This window comes from Telopea speciosissima, chromosome 4 (assembly GCF_018873765.1).
Source record: "Telopea speciosissima isolate NSW1024214 ecotype Mountain lineage chromosome 4, Tspe_v1, whole genome shotgun sequence".
Lineage (NCBI taxonomy): Eukaryota > Viridiplantae > Streptophyta > Magnoliopsida > Proteales > Proteaceae > Telopea > Telopea speciosissima.
The window spans coordinates 17,100,442-17,125,686 of record NC_057919.1 but is presented as its reverse complement, the minus strand read 5'-3'; the positions used below and the strand labels follow the sequence as shown (position 1 = coordinate 17,125,686).

General features: G+C 39.4%; 1 protein-coding gene across 2 annotated transcripts; it reads left to right on the top strand.

Annotated features, from left to right (window-relative positions):
* Positions 1-11,459: 11,459 nt before the first annotated feature.
* On the top strand, positions 11,460-24,226 carry LOC122658169 (serine/threonine-protein kinase SAPK10-like). 2 transcript variants are annotated; one of them, XM_043853079.1, is made up of 10 exons: positions 11,460-11,642; positions 11,790-12,013; positions 13,589-13,663; positions 13,746-13,847; positions 13,931-13,984; positions 14,083-14,175; positions 14,411-14,503; positions 22,381-22,485; positions 22,627-22,725; positions 23,504-24,226. In XM_043853079.1, exons 2-10 carry the CDS (start codon positions 11,837-11,839, stop codon positions 23,792-23,794), a joined length of 1,089 nt encoding a protein of 362 aa, XP_043709014.1. In that variant the 5' UTR covers positions 11,460-11,642; positions 11,790-11,836; the 3' UTR covers positions 23,795-24,226. The 2 variants fall into 2 exon arrangements, with proteins under 2 accessions (XP_043709014.1, XP_043709013.1); XM_043853078.1 differs by having other exon boundaries at positions 11,461-12,013.
* Positions 24,227-25,245: the final 1,019 nt, after the last annotated feature.

Here is a 25,245-nt window from a genome sequence, read left to right as displayed (position 1 = left end):
TATAGGATAATAGACACTGACACGCACGACGATAAGATCGCGTGCGGCAGATACTCTGTTGATGGAAAGGTAAAGGAAAGGTGTAACTTAAACAAGAGCTTAAGAAGTGGAGCAAGTAGATAATAGACAGTCAGTAGATGGACGGAAAAGCTTATAGAGTTGGAAATTGGAACGGTGTTTTTTTGTTTTTTCTCTAATTACGTTGGCATTCTAGCACGTCCTTAGGTAAGTAATTTTAAGCTACTGCACCAAATAAGCTTTTCATTTATTCAAAATTTATGTATTCTTAGTCAATAGAAAAGTTTTTTTTTTTTTTGGTAAAGAGAAGATGAGTAAATTACTTCCCCCTCCCCTTGATTATGCTCGAATGACAAACCCCTGGGTATTAAGTAATAACTCTCCCCTTCCCTACATTAACAAGATTCTATTAACCGCACCCATTCCGTTAAAAATGACTGTAAAGTAATGACATCACCCTAAATATATTCAGTTAAATCCCAAAATGCCCTTATTTTGATGATATTCCAACAAACCCGCTTCTTCCCTACTACTTATCTCTTTCTTCTTCTTTAATACCCTAAACCTGTAAAGCCATCTCTTTCTCCATACGAAACTGAAATCCAAACCCTCATCTCCATCTCCAATCTTCTTCAACCCAGCCGAAATTCATATCTCCTCATCTGATCTTCTTTTATTTTTAGGAAAAATTACATGATTAGCTACTTTTGGGTTTTCATTTACAAAACTGTCCACCCTATGTTTGAATTAACAAAAATAGACAAAAACAAGTTTAGGTTTACAAAACTGGACAAAATAGTGTCTCTCCCTCCCACATTTACTTTTTTAGACATTTTTACCCCTGTCATTGCCTTCTCACCCAGGCATCCTCCGTTCCCTGCAACCCTACCTTTGTCCCAGCCACCGCCATTCTCAGCTACCCCAAGTAACAAAGAAAAAAAAAAAAGAGATTTTTTCAGAGAGGAACAGCCGAGGAAGGATGGAGAGTCACCATTTTGTCTAGTTTTGTAAAACTAAACTTGTTTTTGTCTATTTTTGTTAACTCAAACATAGGGTGGACAGTTTTGTAAATGAAAACCCAAAAGTAGCTAATCATGTAAGTTTTCCCTTATTTTTATTTCTTGTACACTGAAATTCAGTCCCAAATCCCAATCCATCGATCCTATTCTCTATTCTCCATTTTTCATTTATTTATACTCATTCTCATTTTCTATTTTTCTATTTTTCTATTTTCCTCTCTGCCTCATCTGCCAAAGGATTCTCAACTCGAAAAGCCATCGCAAGAATAGGGTTTGATTCCAAAAAAATCTGTAAGATCTGGGAGGACTCAATGATTATTCGTTCGTTGGAATCAGAAGTGAAAATTTTGGTGGATAGTGATCTCGTAAAAACTTCTTGCGAGGAATGGGCTAGACCGGGTCATTTCTCAAGAATAATAGCGAAGGGCCGTGAGATTACCACTTGGATCTGGAACCTACATGCTGATGCTCATGATTTCGATACTTATACCAGTGATTTGGAGGAGATCTCCCGAAAAGTATTTAGTGCCCATTTCGGGCAGCTCTCCATCATCTTTCTTTGGTTGAGCGAGGCATGTATTTCCATGGTGCTCGTTTTTCCAATTATGAAGCATGGCTAAGCGATGCTACTCACATTGGGCCCATCACCCAGGTGGTTTGGCCAATATATCTTTCCCAATTGAAATGGAATTTCAGATTAGTGCCCGCTTTCGTCTCTGCAACCTTGATGCCCAACCCCAACTCTTGATTCCCTGCTGAACTTTGAACAAGATTACCTAACCAGAAAAGAAGTTAATTTGCAAAGCTTTGATGCTACGACTATGGGGGTCCTGCTTACTAGGATCCAGATCTTCTACGGCGCGGGCCGCCCGTCCTATCGTGTTGCGCAGACACAAGGCGGTGCATATTGACCGCCTTGCCCCTGCTCGATCACTTTGCCCGAGCGGGGGTAAGGCGGTCATTGCGCACAGCCCTGTGTCTGCGCAGCACAGGCAGGACAGGGCAGCGGGCTGTAGAAGATCTGTGTTGGCTTACTGGAAAAAAAAATGACGTACAAAGCTTTGAAGGTTTGAAAATGGCGGATGACCATTTTGGTTTTTGTAACCTCGCCCCAACCCCACCCCTTTCTCAACAAATGTTCTATCAAATCTAAGAAAAATGCAACCAAAAAATTGCATTTTCTCGAAGAAAAAAAAATATATTCGTTGAATTATTTTAAGAAATCAATCAAAATCTGAGATTTTATTTGTTTTTTTAAGAAATCAATCTAGAATCGAAATCTGGGATTTTATCTGGGCAAATGATCGAATGATTCTATCAATGTGATAAGGCCTCAATATGATAAGGTATCATTTTATTTGTAATTTTGAAGCAAGGGGATTGATTTTTTTCTGATTTTGGAATTAAAACTTGAGTCTCATCCAAGTAAATAAGGTTCAATGGAGGATAGAAAAATGTACTATCGCTCTATACCATGCACTTCTATGTTTATAGATGCCCTAATTCCTATTTCGATTGCATTGCAGATGCGCTAGAATTAATATAAACTATGGCTGATGATTGCTTGTAGTGCCATCGTTGTTGTGGATAAGGGTCAAAGTACCTTCAATTGTTCTTGTGGAAGGCAGTACTTGACGATGGAGGGTTATTGTGAGATTGGGCAGATAGTGAAGAAATCAATCTGAAAGGCAATGCTTGATTTTATTCTTCACGTTGAATTATTTTAAGAAATCAATTTAGAATAGAAGAGATGGGTTTACAGGTTTAGAGTATTAAAGAAGAAGAAAAAGAAAAGAAGTAGTGGGGAAGAAGCGGGTTCGTTGGCGGCAGCCATGGAGTTTGGAGGTTTGAACTGGGTTTTCACATTATAGAACAGAGGAGGGTAATCTTAGGCGATGAGATGGGTTGCATTGGCAGTAGGGCGAGGGTGGGGGTGGGGTTGCAGGAGGAGGAAGAAGAAGAAGGAGAGGGTAATTTAGTCTTTTTTTAACACTTAATAGCGAATTTTAATGGAATGAGTAAGGTTGATAGAATCTTGTTAATGCAGGGAAGGGAAGAGTTATTACTCAATACCCAGGGGAGGGGTTTGTCATTCGGACATAATCGAGGGGAAGGGGGAGCAATTTACTCAAAGAAGATTTATTCATGAAAACCCCGAGGGTAGAGTACAGAAGCCAACTAGAAATAAAAGACGGAAAGAAAAGATCCCAAACAAAATTTGATTGATTGACAAGAAGCTCCAAATCCTCCAAGGGAGTTTGCCATGAAGTTTCCTTCTCTTATTAAGGTATGTTGGAAGATAATGTGTGAAGTGGGTCGCCAAAGCATGACAGTCACTAATAATATTGGCTATTTTCCATGGAATTGACACAGCTTGACTCTTCATAATGTTGATCACCATCAGATTATCGCTTTCCACAATGATATTCTCTAGACTTCTTCTAGATGCCAATAGTAGAGCCTTTCTTATTGCCATGACCTCCGCCACCGAAGAATATGATCTCCCAATGCCCTCCGCGAAGGAGAAGATGGGTCAACTTTATACTTGATGAAAGATGTAGCGATGCAAGCTATCATAGGGCCACAACAATCAACTCAAGCTTCACTTATGATTGATCTTGGAGAAAAAGCTCTAGTGCCAATTGTGTCTTTCTCTGCAACAAGTCCTTATCTTTCTCCTCTTAAAAACCCTTATTTTATAAGGACAGTCCCAAGCACCCTGTCCGGGTGGGGTAGGGTGGTCATTGTACCCTTGCCTGTGTGAGGAAGTACGCCCGCAGCACGGGCAGGTGACAGCAGACGATCCAGAGAAATGATAGAAAAAGACTGACTATGATGAAGAATTTAGAGCTATGATACCATGATATAAATTGTGAATTTCTGTATATTTCATTATTGGTAGAATAGATTATTAATACAAGAGTCATCTATACATAATAATTGAAAACAAAGTCAACATTATAGTTGCAACTACCATGCTAGCATTAACACTGACGTACAAAAAATCAGAAATTACAATCAATGTATATTTACCTCCCCCTCCCCCCAACCAAAACACACAAAGAAATAGCACCTCACCAAAGCACAGTCACCGACTAACTCGAAACATACCCACAAACACAGCCTTATCAGTATCAACAACCCCAGACAGAAAAAACCAACCACAGTGAGGGACCTCAAGAGAGTATCCCCAGCAACGGTGGACTCTCCGCTCACTAGCTGCTTAACCGCAGCAGCTAGCAGATCTTAACAGCACCATCGCGGCACCTAGTAGCTCCTCGCAACACCCTCTCAGCACCTCACAGCACTTTCGCAGCTCCTCGCATCACCCTAGAGGCTGCCAAACTTGTTTGCTCTAAAAAACTTTCTCCATCCCGCTTTGTCCCGTTCCCTATTTTCATTTGTTTTTAACCGGTTTTCTTTAAAAAAAAAACAAAAATCTTTGTTTATTTTATTTTCGTTTTTAAATATAAGGAAGATGTAATGAAATTGTGCCAAAAGGAGGTCCCATAATAATAAAAAATTTTAGATCCAAGTAAGTGAATTTTTATCCTCTCAATTACACTGTCCGTACTTGACGTCAAGTACATCTAATAGAGGCAGAAATGACTATCCTACCCCCTGTTCAAACACATTGCCCGAGATGTGGTCCACATCCCTCTATTAGATGTACTTGACGTCAAGTACGGTAATTGAGAGGATAAAGGTTACTTTACCCCCCCCAAAAAAAATGTTAATCATTAGAAGTAATAAAAAATGTTAATCATTAGAAGTAATCATCCTTGCTAGCTCAATAAAATGACTTTTTCTTGGTAAAGAAACACGTTGTTGACAAGGGATTTGCTGCTATTTGTCCCGTGTTTGCAGCCAAAGAAATGGAATGATTCACTTCCCCTTGTTCAAAAACACCCTACTAGGCCTTAGTATTTTTCAAAATTGCTTTCAAAATTTTATTTCTTTGGCTGGGAGCCTGGGTAATAGGAAAGTTTCTGCAATCTGGGTAGCAGCCAAATTTTGTCGGGTTCATTGACAAATTAAATACCGCAATAAGATGACTCATTAACTGTTGTAGTTTAATGCCATCCGTCCTATCACTGCTATCGTCTCCCATGGCTTCAGTTGTTCGCTTGGTTTGATACTAAATTTACACTTCCGAATGGTGCCATCAATATATCATCTTTCCTTCTTCTTCTTCTTCTTCTTATTGGCTGCTCATCAAAATGGAAGTGTCAATTTATCAACAACCCTCTTTCATGTTGGAGTTGTTATTGACTTAACAACGAAAATTGGGGAGACTGCTGAGATCTGCATTTCTATGGCTTTATCTGATTTTTATAATTTGCTTATTCATGCAAATTATACAACAAGAATTGAGCTTCACACCATCGACTCCCAAAATGATGTTGTGGTTTCAGCATTCTCAGCTAACTGCAATGGACCACTAATTGTCAGCTAGTGTCTTTCTCTCCCTGTTTTTATTGAATTTCAGATTTTTTTTTTTATGGTAAAACAAACAACTTAAATTACTTAGGAACTGAATAATAGACATTGTTTTTAGACTGAGCATATTAGGCTAGGTTAACAGCTAAGGCTATACAAAGAGCGTTTCCTTGCTTAACAAAACATATGTCCTTGGCTATATTAGTAATATGGATTAGATCCTTGATAAGATGCCAAGGCCAGGGAGAGTTGGTTGGAGATGGAAGAACATCGGTGATCTGTGGATTAGAACACCACACTTCTTTGATCTTCAACCCCATACTAATCGCATGATCCAGGCCAGCATGTATACTAAACAGATAAGGAACCATAGATATATTAGTAGTTATATATGAACCCTGCAGCCAAAAAGTTAAGCTTACCATCAACCAAAAAGATGTAGGACCATCTTGCACAAATTAAAACAGGAAACTTTAAGATTGGAAGTGCCAGAGAAAAGTCCGAAATCAAGACTTCCGCAAAGCTAGAGTACACATTGATTGAAGGAGATGAGGGGGGGGGGATAATTTAAATCTACTAACCATTGATTGATTTGAGTCATTATCCAAATAGGATTTGGTTTTTCAGAACTACTAACTACCTTGTTCCTGACAGTCCAAATAAAATAACAAGAAATAATAAAGACACTAAAGAACCAGACTAAAAAAGGTCTATCCAGTTTCTGATTGAAAAAAGTTGCCAAACAGAAGTCTTTCAGACTAGAATGAACCAGGTGTTCGGGTCTCATCCCCAGAGGTCAGCCACCCAAATATGTTTGATTCAATCACAAGACATGAATAAGTGCCGGAGGGATTCAACATTATTTCCATACAAAACGCAAGAGGTGTCGATCTGAAGCCATTTCGAAAGAGTAGCCTTGATAGGGAATCCTGCATTAAGCACACGCCAGAAGATAATTTTAATTTTAGGATGAATTTTTAGTTTCCAAAAGAAATTCCACACCAAGACTTATCAAAATAATTGCTCCGATTGGAGAGGGAGATTAGATCTCTTGCAGCCAATTTAGTGCTAAACATACCATTGCTAGCCAGAGTACACCACCAACTATCCTCAGAGTCAGAAAGATTTAACAATTGAACGCTAGATAATTTGCCAGAGGGTAATAAATTATTTAGCATGGAAAGATCCCAACCAGAGTCCAATTTATAGCTATTCACCATACGGGTTCTGGATTCGGGTGGTAAATGTATAGTAGGTGAAGTGAAGAGATTACCTGGTAGGGAAGGGATCCATCTCTCAGTCCAGAAGAAGGTAGATTTACCATTACCTACCTTCCTGAGCAAATTTTTTTCTAATGAAGGAATAATGTGAGAAATACTATTCCAGGACCACGAACCTTTTTAGCACGAGTTTTGGGGTCAAAAAGAGAAAATTTAGGGAAGTACTTAACCTTTAAGACATGAGACCAAAGAGAAGAGGTCTCGGTAGCCAACCTCCATCCGAGTTTCATAAGTAAAGCTTTGTTGTGCAGCTCAGCTTTACGAAACCCGAGGCCCCCACCAGCTTTGGGCAAGCACAATTTATTCCAAGAGATAAGAGAGTTCTTTTTCTTATCTCCCCCCGAATTGCCCATCCAAAAATTAAAGCAGATTGAGTCGATTTGACGGCAGATTTTGAGAGGAAACAAGAAGCAATTCATCAAATATGCAAGAGTAGAAGCCAGAACCGATTTGATTAAGACAGACCGTCCTGCATAAGATACAAGGTTAGATTTCCACAAAGAAAGTTTCCGCTGCATCATGGAGACAACACCACCCAACTCATGGGTTTTAGACCTGCAATGGAACAGATTAGTTCCCAGGTAAACAAAATCTTTAGGCATCTCCTTAATCCCAATGATAGAGCTGAGAAGATTCTTATTAGCAAGGGAAACATTTATGCTAAACTGGATGCCACTTTGGCATGTTAGCTTATGTTTTATTAGTTACTATTTAAGTTTCCCCAAAAAAAGGAGGATAAGAAAGCAGGGGGAAATTTGCGGAATTCAGGAGAATATTAACCCTGCTTAACACAACCATTTAAAAAGGAGCTATATTTTTTTTTGATAATCTGAATACTATAAATATTAATTCAAAAATTAAAGTTTTACATCATCTCTAGAAAACTCATGTTCTACTAGGGGTGTCAAAAAACCCGACAAGCTCGAGCCCCCCCAAACCTGCCCTAAGCCCGGACAAGGCTGGGCCTGGGTTGAGGCCTCAACCCTAGCATGCTAGGGCCAGCCCAACCTTGTATTATATAATATATATTTATACAATACATATAGAGGGTGTGCTTTGTTGTAATGGTCAAAATTGGTTAAGTCTTGAAATAGCCTCTTTGCGAAAAACGCCTTTTTTTTATTATCTGGCATTTGTTAAGTGGGTTGAGATTGGGTTTTGTTAGTACCACAACTCAATGGGACAAGATATTCAGGGTCAATTAGGGCTGGGCCGGGCTTGGGAAAACCCTGCTAGTGTTGGACTGGGTTGAGAGTATGCTTGGCCCTAACAAAGCTGGGTTGGGCTTAGGTTTAGGTTAAGGCTCCTAGGGTTGGGCTACGGTTTAGGGTAAGCCCGCCCGTTGACACCCCTAGTTCTACCATCCGTATTAAAGCCTGATCAGTCAAATACTTGAATCATTTTACAACTCTCTTTGTCATACCTGAAAGGGATAAAAAAAAACAAAAACCAAAAACCGAGGCCAGCACTCGAGTTAGGTTCTGGAAGCAATTTCTTCAAATGTTGCACGTTTGTCCACACTTCTGCAACTTTCCACCCTCTTAGCTTAACAATGTTCAATCCTTTCAAAATACCTCTAGCAACGACATCCAGAAGATTTGTAGACAATTGAAAACTGTTTCAATTTTCTGTAGATGACCTTGAAACAAAATACAAAAGCCCATCCAGAAATCCCTACACAAATTAGCACACATAATGCAAGTTGGGTGCGCAGCATGTTAGGATATGATGAATATATATATATGGGTTTGGTTCATCGAGGACAAGGATAAAAGACACATTAGAGAGATGAGGCGCCAAAGACTGATCTGCAATCCATCGGTTAATCAAGGCTGTGCAGTTCAGTGTACTGGATTGGATTTGGTGAGCAAGCAACGTCCGAATGATAGAGCGCGAAGGGCCCTGAAAATGTGAATATTGAAATCAGCTGTAAATCAAGCCCTCGAGTGCCATGTGAAGAGCTAATAGGAAAAGGATTCTGTCCAGTGGCGGGAGCTGGAGCGTTCATCCCCCAGCGTCACTAAACGATGATAGCAAAAACAGGGGTGGATGGTCATTTCACAGGTGGGTCCCACTTGGGCCCCACATGTGAAATAAACCCCCTGTTTTTGAGGTGGTTTCCGAGCGTTGGACCATCCAGCTCCTGCCACTGCTGGACAGGGGCCAATTTCAAATACTAATTTAATTGGCACTAGATCTTACTCGCTCTAATTCATTTACTAGATTTTATAAATGCAGCTTTATACTTGATGAAAGATGTAGCAATACAAGCTATCATAGGGCCACAACAATCAACTCAAGCTTCATTTGTGATTGATCTTGGAGAAAAAGCTCTAGTGCCAGTTGTGTCTTTCTCAGCAACAAGTCCTTCTCTTTCTCCCCTTAAAAGCCCTTATTTTATAAGGACAGCTATTGATGACTCAACTCAAGTTAAAGCCATTGCTGCCATTATCCAAGCCTTTGAATGGAAGGAAGTGGTTCTAATATATGAAGATACTAACTATGGAAATGGGGTTATACCCTATTTCATTGATGCCTTGCAGGATATTGATGTTTGTGTGCCCTATAGGAATACCATTCCTCTGCATGCAACTGATGATCAAATATTAGAAGAACTTCATAAATTGAAAACCATGGAAACTAGGGTTTTCATTGTCCACATGCCTTCTTCTGTTGGATCTAAACTTTTCATTAATGGAGACAATGCAGGATGATGGCCCAGGTTATGCTTGGATTGTCACTGATGGGTTATCAAATTTATTGGCTCCCATGGATTCCAATGCTATTGATTCAATGCAAGGACCATACATATCAAAGTCAAAAGAGCTTGAAGAATATCAAATGGAAAAAAGATTCTACTCATCAAACAATAAATCGTATAGTGATGAAATATCGAATTCGGCTCTTCTCCAGCCATGGCGGGTGCGGGAGGATCCAATCCAGCAAAAACTGAAGTGTTTGGATCATTTCACAGGTGGGCCCTTATGTGAGATTCAGAACCATTTGGTTGAGCAAACCTTGACCTCAAGACTAGGCTATGCCTGAGTTGAGTTAAAGGGGACCCAGGATTGTGTTAGGATTTAAAACAAAAAATTAAAAAATGGCTACCCAAGCCCGATTGCACCCCTAGTTTATAACCTTATACACTAAGAAAGGGTTAAAGCTCAACCATATGGTTCTGAATTACCTCAATCCAAGCTCTCATGGACAACCTGTACCACCAATTGGTTTTGAAATTGAGCCTAGTGATTTGGTGATCAGCTTGTTCAAACAAGTGAAGGAAGATTGCATAAGTTTGATTGGATAATCATATCAGAATCAACTGATCGATTTGACTTGGAATCGATTGGAACCAAGTCCAATTATTCTCAGGATCTGGTCCAACCACGATTGATAGTCATATCAGATTAGACCACAAACCGGCCAGGCCGTGCTAGGGGAACCGATTCCGTGGCTCGAAGTTGGTTCTAGTCCAGACCGGCCGCCGGTGAGAGAGGTCTTCAATCCAGAGCAAATCTTCTTAGTTTATCCCAAAATTGGATATTCCAGATCCTATTTTGACTCCCCTTACTAGTCATTCACTGGCCATTGACATTGAGACAACTTATCCATAAAACTGTACTGATCTACCATTTCATTGCCCACCTTCCCACCCGTCTTGCATGTTTTCTCACCTATCTGCCGCCCAAGTGGGTCCATCTCAACTAACCAATGGGACCCATCTAAGTGAATGGACAACGCGAACTACCAAATTATCCATTTTCTTCTCTCCAAGGACTTTCACATGGTAAAGTCAAACGCCACCGAAGCCCCATGTGAACAAAAGTATCCTCTACCCAAATGGTCCCTCTAGTCTAACGGGAGCACCATAATACCGTGATCCGAAGACCACTTCGTCTTTCCTTCGAACTGGGCTTCTATGCGTGTAGGTCTATTAAACCCTGTTTTGGGCTTTTAGCTAGCCCCAACATGGCAATATCCTACCAAAATAGGAAGTCCACAAGTCTTTGACTGACTAACCGTGTTTTCTGTACCGGTCTCATGGTCTCATGCTTTCCCGATTTCACTTGTCAACGGATCGTTCCGTACTAGACGTACACTGATGCAGGATTCCAGGAATAGCTAATTTCCGTTACTCCTAAATTACGGAGGTGACCTTCCTATGTCAGGAATCATTGGAGCAGTTACCCGCCTCGACGAAGGGTATTTCTGGTCATAGAAAAATCCAGATGTTTCCCCAATGAATGGAGGTTATTTGCGTAATTTGACCACTTCTTGCTTGGGCTTTTGGGCATATACTATTACTCACTTTGTCCCCACGGCTCTGCCATTAATTTGTCTCTTTTAAGCAAACGAAATTAACACAAAATTACTATCTAACCCTTTTGTATACTTCGAGGCACGGATCTATTGGTGTGAAAGTTACATTGAATTCTGTCCCTTCACGCGACGACCAACGAGAGGGCTTCTTCCCTCGTGACTTCTAAACATTATCCAAAGTTGGTGGGCCACAGGGGATGAGTCATTTAAGAGAAGAATTTGGTCAATTATAGAAAATTGGAGGTTCGCACCAAAAAAAATAAAATGGAGGGGTGTTTTGGTCATAAGGGTGAGTAATTACTGTACTTTAAAAGCTTTTTTTGGTTCATTTATTCATTTTTAGTATAAATCTATGCCCACTTCACAGATATTTCTCCGTTCAGTCGATCAGGTGGATCAGAAAAGTATCTACTGCGTGTATGAGGTTTTTCGATAGAAGAAGTGAAGTAAAAGCAGTTCACGAGCTGTCACCGGCTCTGCAACTCATCTTTGTTTCAATTAGAAGCACTACTGAAAAGAAGAAAAAAAGAAGAAAAGAAATGGTGAACATGCGAATTTGGTCGAGGTAAGTAAGCTTCACGGACTTGAACTTCTCATCCGTCTCTTTCTTCAACCAACAGTTTCTCGATCGATTAACGGATGATCGTTCTCGTGCCACGTATCTGTGCGCTGGTTTGATCGTGATTAGGGTTTGTGTTTCGGTTTCTTTTAGTCCGATAATGTGAGCTGGACTTGGTTGGAGAAGAAGGTAGAGTTTCCATGGATCGATCTCAAGTCACCGTTGGTCCTGGCATGGATATGCCGATAATGCACGACAGCGATCGGTATGAGCTCGTCAAAGATATCGGTGCGGGGAATTTCGGCGTGGCTAGGTTGATGAGAGATAAGCAGACTAAAGAGCTTGTGGCTGTCAAGTATATTGAGCGGGGTGAGAAGGTTAGTCGATTCTATTGTATTTCTTCAGTTTGCTGATTTGCTTCCTTTTCGCCTCACTGTTCACGGTTACTGTTCATTACCTTGTCAATTACTGGTGGAGAATGCCGAAAACAAACTGAAATTTATAGATAGCTGTGACTTCTGTCCGGAAATGGATGAGAAAAAACTGAACATCAGCTCTATTGAGTAGTTTGACAGTTTATCTTTATTATGGGCTTCATGGCTGTTCCTCTCCCTCTTGGAGTTATTTTGTCGGGTACGGCTGTTGGTGTTAACGTGGGAATTTATTAATAAATGAGTGGGGGCTGAAAGAAAAGTTGATATTTTGATTGTTCCCTTCCTCCTTTAACCTCTCTTCCTAAATTTAAATACTCATATGGGTGACCTCTGCTTCTTTTAGCCTGATGTTAGTGTTTATTTAGCGTGGTTCATTTATTTCCATTTCGTCATATTCTTTACTTTGCTTTTGACGGATTAGCAATTCTTAGTTCCCTGAGTTCTTGTTGATATTGATTCCTGTAGTTGATTGACCTGATTTTTTTTTTTTAAGTTCTCTGCTCTGCCTTTTGGTTCTTGAATGGAATAGATTGGAAGTGCTTGAATTTAGCATTGGTGTCTTTTTTGTTTTTTGTTTTTTCTCTAGTAAGGCTCCATCTGGTTGCAAGGGAAATAAAGGTGAAGTGAAATTAAATCAAAACTATAATGAAATTTTTTGTAATCATTACCTAATATTATTATGTAACTAACTCGATATCATTCCCAGTCTGGTTTACTTTACTTTGCCACCAAATCCCTTGGATTTGAAAAACTAAAATAAAGATTACATTTGAAAATACCAAATATGGTAAGAGTTTTAAGTAAGTTACCCATTCATTCCTTTTTCCTTTTTAGCAACCAGAGGGAGCCTAAGGGAATACGTCTTGACCAAGTTGCTTACTTTTAATGGCAAGGATCTGAAAGGTTTGAAAACTTAAGATCCTAATCGGATGGAACCTTATGAGTCTAAGAAGGATTTTGGTGGCATATTTTTGAATTTATCTTGAATTAGCAGTCAACCAAGGGGAGAACGGGCCTCGGTGCAATGGTAAGGTTGCTCCATTGCGACCTAGTGTTCATGGGTTCGAGTCGGGAAACAGCCTCTCCATGAAGCGGGGGGTTAAGGCTGCATACATATGACCTTCCCCAGACTCCGCAGTAGTAGGAACCTCATTCACTAGGTACGTCGGCAGTCAACCAAGGATGGGAAGAACTTAGAGAAGTTCTGTGTGCTGCCTTTGGTTTGGAGTGGAGTAGATTGAAGTGGTTTTGAATTTAGCTTCGGAGTCTTTTACTAGTAATGATTTATGTCTTGACCAACAGTGCATTACTTTAAGCGGCAAGGGTCTGAAAGGTGTAACAAATTTAAAATTATATATCAGATGGAACCTTCTGACTCTATGTAAATATTTTGGTGGCATATTTCAGATTTATCTGAAATCAACATTCAACAAAGGATGGAAGCAACTCAAAAATTTATGGTCAATGAAATACTGAAGTCATTTCCTCGCTTTCTGATTCTGTTATTATTTGTGACAGATTGATGAAAACGTACAAAGAGAAATTATCAATCATAGATCACTGAGGCACCCCAATATTGTCAGATTCAAAGAGGTCAGAATTGACTTAATCTCTTTATTATTTTTTCTTGCATCAAGGATTGGTGTCTTAAGATTCCTTTACCATCTTACTCTAGGTCATATTAACACCCACCCATTTGGCTATTGTGATGGAATATGCGTCTGGTGGAGAGCTGTTTGAGCGCATATGCAATGCGGGCCGGTTCAGTGAGGATGAGGTTCTTATTTCAATCCTTTTTGTTTCTTTTATGGTCTAGTTCCTGCAGACTAGTTAATGTTTTTCTTCCATTTTTGGCTGCAGGCCCGTTTCTTCTTCCAGCAGCTTATATCAGGAGTCAGCTATTGTCACTCAATGGTAGTTGAACAAGCTCTCTGTTTTGGATTTCCATTCTTTATCTACTATGAGGATGTGGATGGGTATCTGTCTGACTTCTCCATGTTGTTTTCATGAAGCAAGTATGCCACCGAGACTTGAAGTTGGAAAACACACTGTTGGATGGAAGTCCTGCTCCTCGTTTAAAGATATGTGATTTTGGCTACTCTAAGGTACTTTACTTTTTGTTCTTGTTCTTGCAAATACAAGTATTCCAGTGCCCTTAGTCTTATGTATCGTATTGATCCTTGGAGTTCAGAGCTGAAATTAACGGTCAAGTGTCTTTATTGCTGTTATAAACTTGTGTGTTGTTTTTCATCTAGCTTTAACATTCTCCTCATATTTGGGCTAGCTCTGATAATGCCATATCTGTATTCTATACATTTCTAACTTTGGCTGTTTTCTCAGTCATCAGTGCTTCATTCGCAACCAAAGTCTACTGTCGGTACCCCTGCATACATTGCTCCAGAAGTTTTACTGAAGAAAGAGTATGATGGCAAGGTAAAGATCATTTCTAATATGTGCAACTAGATATATTGGAGTCTGCACATTGTGTAAGTTACTATAATATAGCATATGTTCTTGTTTTAGATTCGTTGCTATGTATTTTCTTCCTCAAGTGCCACTAATTCAATGTTTTAACTGTTTTGCACAACGATTTTTGACACTGTCGGGCTGAAATTATAGAATATGCTTTTCTTTGAGTTTTTCCGTGGGTAACGCCATTCCTTGTTGCATTCTCCTAGAGGAATTAAAATACTGATGGTTGGGACTAAAGAATGATAAAAGAAGTTAATAATCTGCATAGCCAGGGGCCCATGGTATCTAATTCACTTTGGGTGGCAAGCATTTGACTACTGTCTGATTCTTTTTTAACGTCTAGCAGGAGATAGCATTCAAATTTGGACCTATACTTACATATGAAGTGTTCCTTCTCATTTCTCACCAAACTAAGCTGTCATTTAAATCCAACGTTATTATTAAATGCTATATTATTTGGCTGTCATTGTTTAGCCTGTTACCATGTGACAACAATGCCCTAAAATTTCGTTGCTAGATTAAAATGCTATGGATCTTCTTTCTCTATTTTCTAGCGGATAGCATGCTGTAAATATAAAAACTGACCATTATGACACTGAACTAAAGTCCTGAAATATTGTTTTACTCATTCCATTCCCGAAGGCTGTGCCATAAATATTAAATCGTACCCATTGGTACATGAAGAATATGCAATATCATGCAGAATTATCCCTAGAAGGGTATCTTTTGGGTGTTTTTGGTCGTGGTTGGTTTTATTAGATCTATTGTCATGTGGACAGGCTGTTGAAAGTTATGACTTCCTTTGAGAGCTTCAGAGTTGGTTTTGATGCTGGTAATGTATCATCTAATATTTGGATGGTGCACTGAAACTGCTTTTCTGAATATTCTTTTTAAGGTTGAACACTATCAAATTCTCGAACCTGCATCCTCATTTTTATTTGCTTTGAGGTAACGTGTGTAGAGCCTAAACTCTATTTCACAATGTGGAGGTTGGTGTGATTTTGCGATTAGATGCTGTTAGGTTGAGCATGCACAAAGCATTGTTTGTTGTGAATATGATGGGAAAATACAGGTCAATCTCACCACATACAGAGGCGTATGTTGTTGTTCTAAAGGATCTGGAAAAGTGACTTCAGTTCAGTGGATAACTAGGATTAGTGTTGGGGATTCTAACATTCAGAAGCAGGGGTTCTCAATTGAGAATTAGGTTGAGGATGAAGTCTAGGGAATTAGAACTTTATTTGAAAAGACATTTTGAACTTATGGAGTGGAGGATTAAGGTTTCAGAAATAAACTCAATACCATGCCAATTTGAAAATCTTAAACCTAATCCATGCTAAATCATAAAAAGTGACAACTAGAATCTGAATGCAAACAATAAAATTTTAGTTTCTGGAGGTTAATTGAGCCTCACCATTATTTTTTTGTTGGCATGCATTATCTTCAGGTCCTTGTTCCCATTGATACCCTATGGGCCTTATTATCAACCATAAGTTGCGGTGTTCTGAGGTTGATTGTTATCCCGTGACCCCTTCTATCGTTGTTCTGTTGGTTTTAGATGTAATTCCCAGTTGCAGAAATTGATTATATTATGGTACTGATTATTCCGATGAACTGTTGAATGGTTCAACAAAATTGAGTATGATGATATAGTTGAATTACTTGAATACTGGAGAAATATGTACCAAAATTCTCAGTCATTTTGGTTATAATATTGAAGAGTATTCTGATAGCTTCAATATGTACCAAAATTCTCAGTCATTTTGGTTATAATATTGAAGAGTATTCTGATAACTTCTCAGATAAAAAATCTGAAGATGAGAAAACCAGAAATGACTTCACTGATAGACAATCAGATGAAGATAAAAAATTGAAAGAATCTGATAGACAATCAGAAGAACTTGATGTGGTTAATACATTCAGCAATGATGATTCTAGCCAAGGCATCAGTCTAAATTATCATGATAATGGTTCCAAACTGGAATACATCAGGCCAGATGATTATGATGATGAGTCCAGCCAGAATAATCATTGCAAGAAATTTTTGTGGGAGATGATAGACAATTGATGCACTTGTAGCAGATATTCCTTAATTGATTGCAGAACTTGTAGCAGATCACACAATGAAATTGACTGAAATAGAAACAAGGAAGAAAATAGAAAATAGAGAAGAATGATAGGATTTGAGTATCCCACTCTCTCCTGGGTCTCTCATCCATTCACTGATGCAGATTCATCACCGAAATGGGCTTATTTCTTTAGAAACAAGTCTAGGGTTGGGTTATACGTATGTTGGGCCTTTGATCCCATGGGTTTTCTATGTGATGGACCACTTTTATGGGCCTAAAATATGGGTAATTAGGTTGCATACGGGATTAGCTGTTTTAATTCCTTAATTTTGATTTTTATGTAATTAGTGCTCATGTGATCACTTAAGTGATCATGTGACTTGTTTAAGTGGTCATGTGACAACTTAAGTGGTCATGTGATGTAAGTTGGGATGGATTAGGATTCTATAAGCCCAGCCAGGTTTTGAGTCTATTTCTTTAAGTATTTTAGTTTCCTAGTCAGTTTAAGTTACCTAATAGGTTAGAGATTGGGTTAGGCCTTTTCTTTTTAGAGTAGAAGTCCATTTTTGAGTCTTTTATATAAGGTTGTAAGGGTGCAAAGCCTTGAACACGAATTTTGATTAATGAAAAGTTTTTGTTTGCTGCCATGACTGCTGCCCTGCTCTTTTGAGTGTTGCTCCTTGTGAGTGTGCATCCTTGTGGTTCTATCAAGGTGGAAAGGGACTGGTGGAATCCGGTTGACTCCTTATGCCGTGACGGCTGGGAGGATCTTCTTCAATTCGAAGGTGGTTCTATCCTTCACATCTGTTCAAACTGCTGCCAGTGGAATCTCCAGTAAGTTCGACACCCAATTTCTTCTTCTAACCCTCTAATCCTTTCCCCCAATCGATCCCCTTTATTTTTTGTTTGAATCCCATAAACCCTAACTCCATTAAACCCTAGATCTTGTTGCCCAGTTTTACAGAATTTTCAAAACACTTAAAACTCTATAATACCTACATTATTAGAGTCCTATAAACCTGCCTAGCCATACCCCCTAAGCCCCCCTTCCATTATCCTAACCTAAGCCCTAAATTTGACCTAAAACTGCAGAACCAACAGCCCCTTTGTTCCTTGTTATTGGTCCTGGTTTAATTGGCTTCTAGTAGGGCTTTACCCTATCTAGAACTACATTATTTTGGTATCAGAGCTATGGTGGAGGGAAGCTCCAACCAAGCCTCAAAAGACCCACCTCCCTTCGTTTTCAAGACCCAAGTTCGTTTACCCAATGGGAGCACAGCCATATTAGTTGTTGATGAGAGGCAACGTAACAACATTATTTCACAATCGATGGTGGATATGTTGTCCCAGTCAGGAGAGATTTGCATCATGCCTACAGGTCAAGTCTTTGTTGAATTTGAGTGTTCCTCATACCCTGACGGTGTTTGGTGTAAGCCAGTACCATCTCCAAGGAGCGTTATTGCAGTAGGTTGTAATTGGTTGGATGAGCAACAAGGTTGGATTGAACCTGAAAACAACTCGTGTGTCCTACCTGATCGACACCGTCTATACCATTTGTTTACACTAAAAGGGTTACAACCAAAGGTAACTACATCGACTGTACAGCCACAGGGACTACCAAACATGTCAACTCAAATGCAAGTGGTATCGACTGTATTTGAAGTTTCACCAACGGCTGATGCGCCAATAGAAGATTCTACTAAAGCAGTCAATGTTGAAGAAAACAAAGTAGACAAAGCTGAAACAGCAGAAGATGAAGAGGTGGTTGACAGCACTCCACGGGAAGTCGTTGGCATTCAAGATGCTGTTCTTGAAGAGGTATAGCTTGCGCCTCAAGTTTTAGATGAGAAGGTTATCAACGTTGAAGACTCTATGAACACGACATACATAGTTGATATTGATTCAAAGGTCGAACACATAGAGTTTGTTATGTCACCATGGGTCTTTGAAGGGAAAGCTCCACGCCTTGAAGACTTCATCCCTGATGTTCCTGCATCACCAGAATTTTGTTTGGGAATGGTTGAAGCTGCTACGCATATATTGTTTCCCCCTAATCACTGCAAAATTTGAGGACAAATTTTTTCAAGTTGGGGAGAGTTGTGCAGATTCATCTCCGAAATGGGCTTATTTCTTTAGAAATAAGTCTAGGGTTGGGTTATATGTATGTTGGGCCTTTGATCCCATGGGTTTTCTGTGTAATAAGCCACTTTTATGGGCCTAAAATATGGGTAATTAGGTTGCATACGGGATTAGCTGTTTTAATTCCTTAATTTTGATTTTTATGTAATTAGTGCTCATGTGATCACTTAAGTGATCATGTGACTTGTTTAAGTGGTCATGTGACAACTTAAGTGGTCATGTGATGTAAGTTGGGCTGGATTAGGATTCTATAAGCCCAGCCAAGTTTTGAGTCTATTTCTTTAAGTATTTTAGTTTCTTAGTCAGTTTAAGTTACCTAATAGGTTAGGGATTGGGTTAGGCCTTTCCTTTTTAGAGTAGAAGTCTATTTTTGAGTCTTTTATATAAGGTTGTAAGGGGGCAAAGCCTTGAACACGAATTTTGATTAATGAAAAGTTTTTGTTTGCTGCCATGGCTGCTGCCCTGCTCTGTTGAGTGTTGCTCCTTGTGAGTGTGCATCATTGTGGTTCTATCAAGGTGGAAAGGGACTGGTGGAATCCGGTTGACTCCTTACGCCGTGACGGCTGGGAGGATCTTCTTCAATTCGAAGGTGGTTCTATCCTTCACATCTGTTCAAACTGCTGCCAGTAAAATCTCCAGTAAGTTTGACACCCAATTTCTTCTTCTAACCCTCTAATCCTTTCCCCCAATCGATCCCCTTTATTTTTTGTTTGAATCCCATAAACCCAAGATCTTGCTGCCCAGTTTTACAGAATTTTCAAAACACTTAAAACTCTATAATACCTACATTATTAGAGTCCTATAAACCTGCCTAGCCATACCCCCTAAGCCCCCCTTCCATTATCCTAACCTAAGCCCTAGATTTGACCTAAAACTGCAATTCTGTCCTACTGAAACTGCAGAACCAACAGCCCCTTTGTTCCTTGTTATTGGTCCTGGTTTAATTGGCTTCTAGTAGGGCTTTACCCTATCTAGAACTACATTACTCACAGGTACAGGCCTCGCACAGCATAGCATGGTTTACAAAATACAAATCAAAACTGTCTTTTTTTTTTCTTTCTCAAACTTGACTTGGCTGGTTATCACGCAAGGCAGTAACCTGCTTGAATTCAAAGTACTCCACGCAGGTTGTCATGGGCCCCACCAAATCTGGGTATATACCTCCTCTTTAGTCTTTACTCTTTAACACAATAAAGAAAATAATTCTAAATTATCTCTAACTCTAATTACATCACATAACTGAATTATATCCTAATTAGAAACCTATCTAAAATAGCTGTAGGTGTCCTCCACATAGTGGCAATTTAGTCTTCAAACTGATCTCATCCTGCTGGCCATGGGGCCCACATGAAGTGGAATTATTTCTGGAAAATATGCCTCTACAAATCAGCAAACTTGATTGCAATTAAATCTCCCAAATATTACTGATCGATCTCCTACTTTAATTCTGGCAGTGAATCCACTTTAATTCTGCTCGACAATATCTCCCTTTGGGGCAGAAATCAATGGGTTTGAATAAACCCAGACTTTGGACCAGGTACATGCTGGTCGATCTGCATTAGTATCAGGGCATCCCCCCTGAGAATCATATTAGGATATCACTGGAGCAATTCAGTCCATATTTTAGAAGCAAATATTAAAGAGGCCCTTGTTTTGTGGTCTCAGGTTGGCCTCAACAAGGGGTTGCACTCGTTTGATTTTGTAAGGGCGCTCTTTATCAGCCAGCAATGCATATAACCTGAATTTGGGAAGCATCTGGTGATTTTTGCTTCTCATTAGCCGTGTGTGGGCTGTGGCCTTTTGTTGTGGTGACACTGTATCAACACGTTGTGACACAGTGTTCAAATGTTGCTCCATAGATACCATCCAATCGAACGGTTCGACTCTTGATCATATCAGCCAATTGTTGCCTTGATCTCCTCTTGAATCTGTAGGGTTAGAATTAGGAGTAGCCATAGCTCTGAAACCAAATTAATGTAGTACTGATTTAACATGACTTAAACAGTACCAAACAGAATTGTTTTCCAGAGAATAAAATATTCCAGATTCACACAAGTCAAAATCAAATGGTTAGATATTGGAACAAAATTCAGGTCGACTTCTGTTCTCACGGTAAGGAACCCTTGCTGAAAGTTTCAGGTCGATCCAACGGCTGATCTGAAAATATGGATAAATTCTAGTGATACTAGGAGAGGGGTATTTCAGTCAATTCACAATTCAGATTATTATTTTAACAGAAGAATTATAAAATCAGACAAACACTGCTACTGTGAAATAAACCACAGAACTAATAACCTAACAGAATAGGAAATCGATTCAGCAGTAGGATAGATGGGAAGTCAATCTGAACACAAAGGAAGAATTGGAAGATACTAACTATCTCCACATCAGCAATAAATTCTGGCCGAAGGTCTTCTCCAGGTTGATGAACAACTACCCACAAGTTGAGGATGATCCAATGGTCAGATTCCCTTAACCATAATTCATGTCAAAAAAGACTTGTATGTGAATCCTTGGATAGAAATAGAATATAATAGTTGCAGAAAAAAAAGGATTACTTACTTGAGTATTGATGAGGGTCAGAATGTATGGAGCCTTAACCCCCGCTTTGCAGAGATGCTGTTTCCTGACTTGAACCCACAACCACTAGGTTGCAATGGAGCAACTTTACCGTTGCACCGAGGTCCATCCTCAAGATAACATAAATTGACTAGGAAACTAAAATAATGAAAGAAACGGACTCAAAACAGGACTGGACTTATAGAATCTTAATCCAACCTAACTAAAACACTTAATAACAATTAAAATAAAGAAATAAAAACATTTACTTAACTAATCCCATGTGCCTAGCCTCTACCCATATTATAGGCCCATTAAAGTGGCTCATTACAAAGAAAACCCGTTGGATCAAAGGCCCAAGACATATGTAACCCAACCCAAAGCTTATTTCCAATAAAAAAAAGCCCATTATGTGATTTATCTGCATCACCTTTGGTTAATACATTGTTTTGTTAATGAGCAATGGTGAGTAGTGGGGAAAATGATATACTGTGGTCCATATTACACTAGTTTTTCCTCTTGCTGGTGCCTTGGCTTTTTGGGCTTGCCTCTGTATATTATTTTGCTCTCCTTAAGTGAAATTGTTATCCAAACACACACATACAGTAACTAAAAAGAAAAAAAGAAAGGTGCTTTTCTCTGCTGAATGCAAATAAGTTGGACCCTTGCAATGGTATAATCTTTTATTTATGGCTGACCAATGAGTGTCCATAGTTTAGAAAGGTCTAGATGGTGATTGACTATGCCATATTAGCACTATTCCATGCCAAGTAGAGGGGGTACACCATATGCCTAAGAATCCCTCTCTCCCCCCCACCCCCCCCACCTCCAAAAAAAAAATGCCACACACAAAAGGCAAGTTTGTCCTCTCATATGCATGATCTTCTGATGGGATTCTTGGAGCTAATATTGCCATTGCTAGCCTTAACATATTTTCAGATTCATCACTCAAAAGCACTTTTATGGGGTATTTATCTTGTGAGCAGGCAGATCTTCCTCGCTTTTATATGTAGGGGATCATATCGCAACATCATACTTCATGCCTACTAACTTGCTTCTTCTACATACCAGATTGCAGATGTGTGGTCATGTGGGGTAACACTTTATGTGATGCTGGTGGGTGCTTACCCTTTTGAAGACCCTGAGGAGCCGAAGAACTTCCGGAAGACTATACAGGTACATGGTCAGACATTATCATTAGAGTGCCTTTTTTTTTATGTTTTTTTTTTTTTGTTTTGGGGGAGGGGTGGGTGGGTTTCTTATGCAGAGACTATTGATTGGAGTATTATATATTATTTTGGTTTTTGTCTCATGCAGCGAATATTGAGTGTCCAGTATTCAATTCCTGACTATGTTCACATATCTGCTGAGTGTCGCCACCTGATCTCAAGGATCTTTGTTGCCGACCCAGGAACGGTTAGTAATATTTATTGATTATGAATCATAAGTTTTGCAAGGTTCCTATGTCACCCTAGTTTTATAGAGTAATTAGTGAAATTATACTAAATAACCACTATTCTGCTGGTGGAGCCCACTCTTAATCAGGGTAAGGAGTCCTTTTTATTAAGTTTATCTTAGTGAATTATGTTTTTGTTTGTCAGTCAGTCGGTCAGAATGGCTGTTAAATAAGAATTCACTCCTGTAGTAGCCTTATTCTAAAAAAATGTATTTTTCTCTAGATCTTTATAATACCGTCAAATAATCTCTCTTTTGGATGTTAGTTTAGATAATTCTCTCCTTTTCTTATTTTGAATTGACTAAATATGTATTTGGACAACTGCTTTAAGGGTTGGTATCTTTTTGCTCAGAGAGAGATTTTGCAAAATATCTGCCAGTGGTTATTTATCTTTAGCATGTATTCTTTAGTGATGAATTTGTTTGATTTTATGGTCTTTTCTGAATCATATGCAAACTATTTTATATTAATTTCTTCATTGTTCTTAAAATTACATTTTTGATGATGTGCCGCACTTTTCCAAATCTAGAAAACAGACGGAATTCTAGGATTCCTCCTTGAGGCAAAAACTTTTATGTATACCTCTTCTGGTTGATCCACATCATACTATCACAAGATTTCTTTTAGGGAAATCCCAATGTACCACTGTACCACTGGAAAAGAAAATTTGCTTTTGTACTGAACTTAGCATCCAGGGAAATTATCGAGTCTCACACTCTTGAGTAATACATGCAACAGAGAATAACCATTCCTGAGATCCGGAACCACGAATGGTTTCTAAAGAACCTTCCTGCAGACCTTACGGATGAGAACCCAATGAACAATCAGTTTGAAGAACCTGATCAACCTATGCAGAGAATCGATGAGATCATGCAGATCATAGCCGAGGCTACCATACCTGCTGCGGGAAATCGTGGACTCAATCAGTTTCTAACTGAGAGCCTGGATATTGATGATGACGACATGGACTTGGAGTCTGATCCTGAAATTGATGTAGACAGCAGTGGGGAGATAGTCTATGCAATTTGATCAGCAGGCAATGCGTCTATGATTTGAAAACTAGCTTCTGTGGCAAAGCTCACTCACTACATTCATTCTGGGCAACATTTGAAGGTTTGGGGAAAGTGGGGCATGTGAGACTACTGATCAATGGGTAGCTGCTAAATTTACAAGAAGGAAAGTGGGTCCCCTCATGCTATGCCTATCGGAATCTAAAATGTTCATATTACGTATAGCTTTGACCAGTCTGTATGTTTGCAAGGAATTAGTGGGTTGTAGGGAGGGGTGGGATTCTGGATCTGGAAATTTGAAGGTTCATGTGAGAACCAATCTCTCCCCCATATTGTTGGCCTGTTTATTTGTTGTGTGCTGTAGTTATATGCTTCACTTTCACTTTCTTTTGCCATTTCCTAGTGGGAATGTATATGTACTTTATTACAATCACCAAACATTTGCTCCAAACATCAGCCTTGTTCCCATCCTCTACTTTTCTCTTCTTCGATCCAAACATCTTTCTTCCCTCTCCAAGTGGCAAAATATAGCATTGAAAATTCCAGACCATAGGATGATGCGACCATAGTGGTCGAAATATCACTACTGTGCATGGACATACATGGAGATGCATGCCAATGTAGGAAAGAGTATTCAATTGAATCAGATCTTAACATTCAACAAATCAATCAAGACCATTGGCACATAGAAGAGTGGGCAGTGGTGTCATGGCTAACCATTGAGGAGGCACGCGTGTGTTTGGTTCGTTGGTTCAAGACAGCTAACGTTCATGGCACATGGTTGTCCCACTACTCATACTACTCAGCACCTCTGTGATACCCATGGTTCAAGTAAGAGGAATCGGCTTCCATGGATTTCAATTCCAATTTCTATTCGGCTGGAATCACGGTTTTAAAAATTGAGAATCGGATCGTTGAATCGTCTGATTCGTATTGGAATTAGAATTGGTTGTGACCGATCACGATTTCGATTAATCTGACACAGCCAAATCTCACTCAAAATCCTAGAAAATTTTCTTGTTTTTGGATCTGTGGACCGATCAGATCTGGATAGGAATTGTCATTGTTCGATTCCGCATTTTAAACACTTGGCTGGGATTAGCCTAAACAATAAGTACGAATCGACTTATCTGAATCAGTCGGAATTGACACAATCTGATTCCAATTCCTCAAAGCCATTGTGCCATGCACCCAACATCCTCCATTGACATGCATGCCTCTGAGTTGCCCAATCGAGCCGCTAGAGTATAGCAATAACGGCTATGAGTAGGGATGTAAATGGATCGGATTCGGCTCGGATACGGATCGGATGTGATCGGATCTGGATATTTCTTGGTTGAATAAAGATACCTCTAAATGGATTCAAATTTCAACCCAGACCTTCTTCCCGCTAGCGGATACAATTCACTCTAGAACCTGTTGAATCTGCAAAAACCCTCAAAATCAGTATTATTTAATTTTTTATTATTA

What these genes read in the sequence shown, in the direction of transcription:
- LOC122658169 (XM_043853079.1), top strand. Translation starts at nt 11,837, where the DNA reads ATGGATCGATCTCAAGTCACCGTTGGTCCTGGCATGGATATGCCGATA. An exon ending in GTGATTTTGGCTACTCTAAG is followed by an intron (nt 14,176 to 14,410) that starts GTACTTTACTTT and finishes CTGTTTTCTCAG; the next exon opens with TCATCAGTGCTTCATTCGCA. An exon ending in AGAAAGAGTATGATGGCAAG is followed by an intron (nt 14,504 to 22,380) that starts GTAAAGATCATT and finishes TCTACATACCAG; the next exon opens with ATTGCAGATGTGTGGTCATG.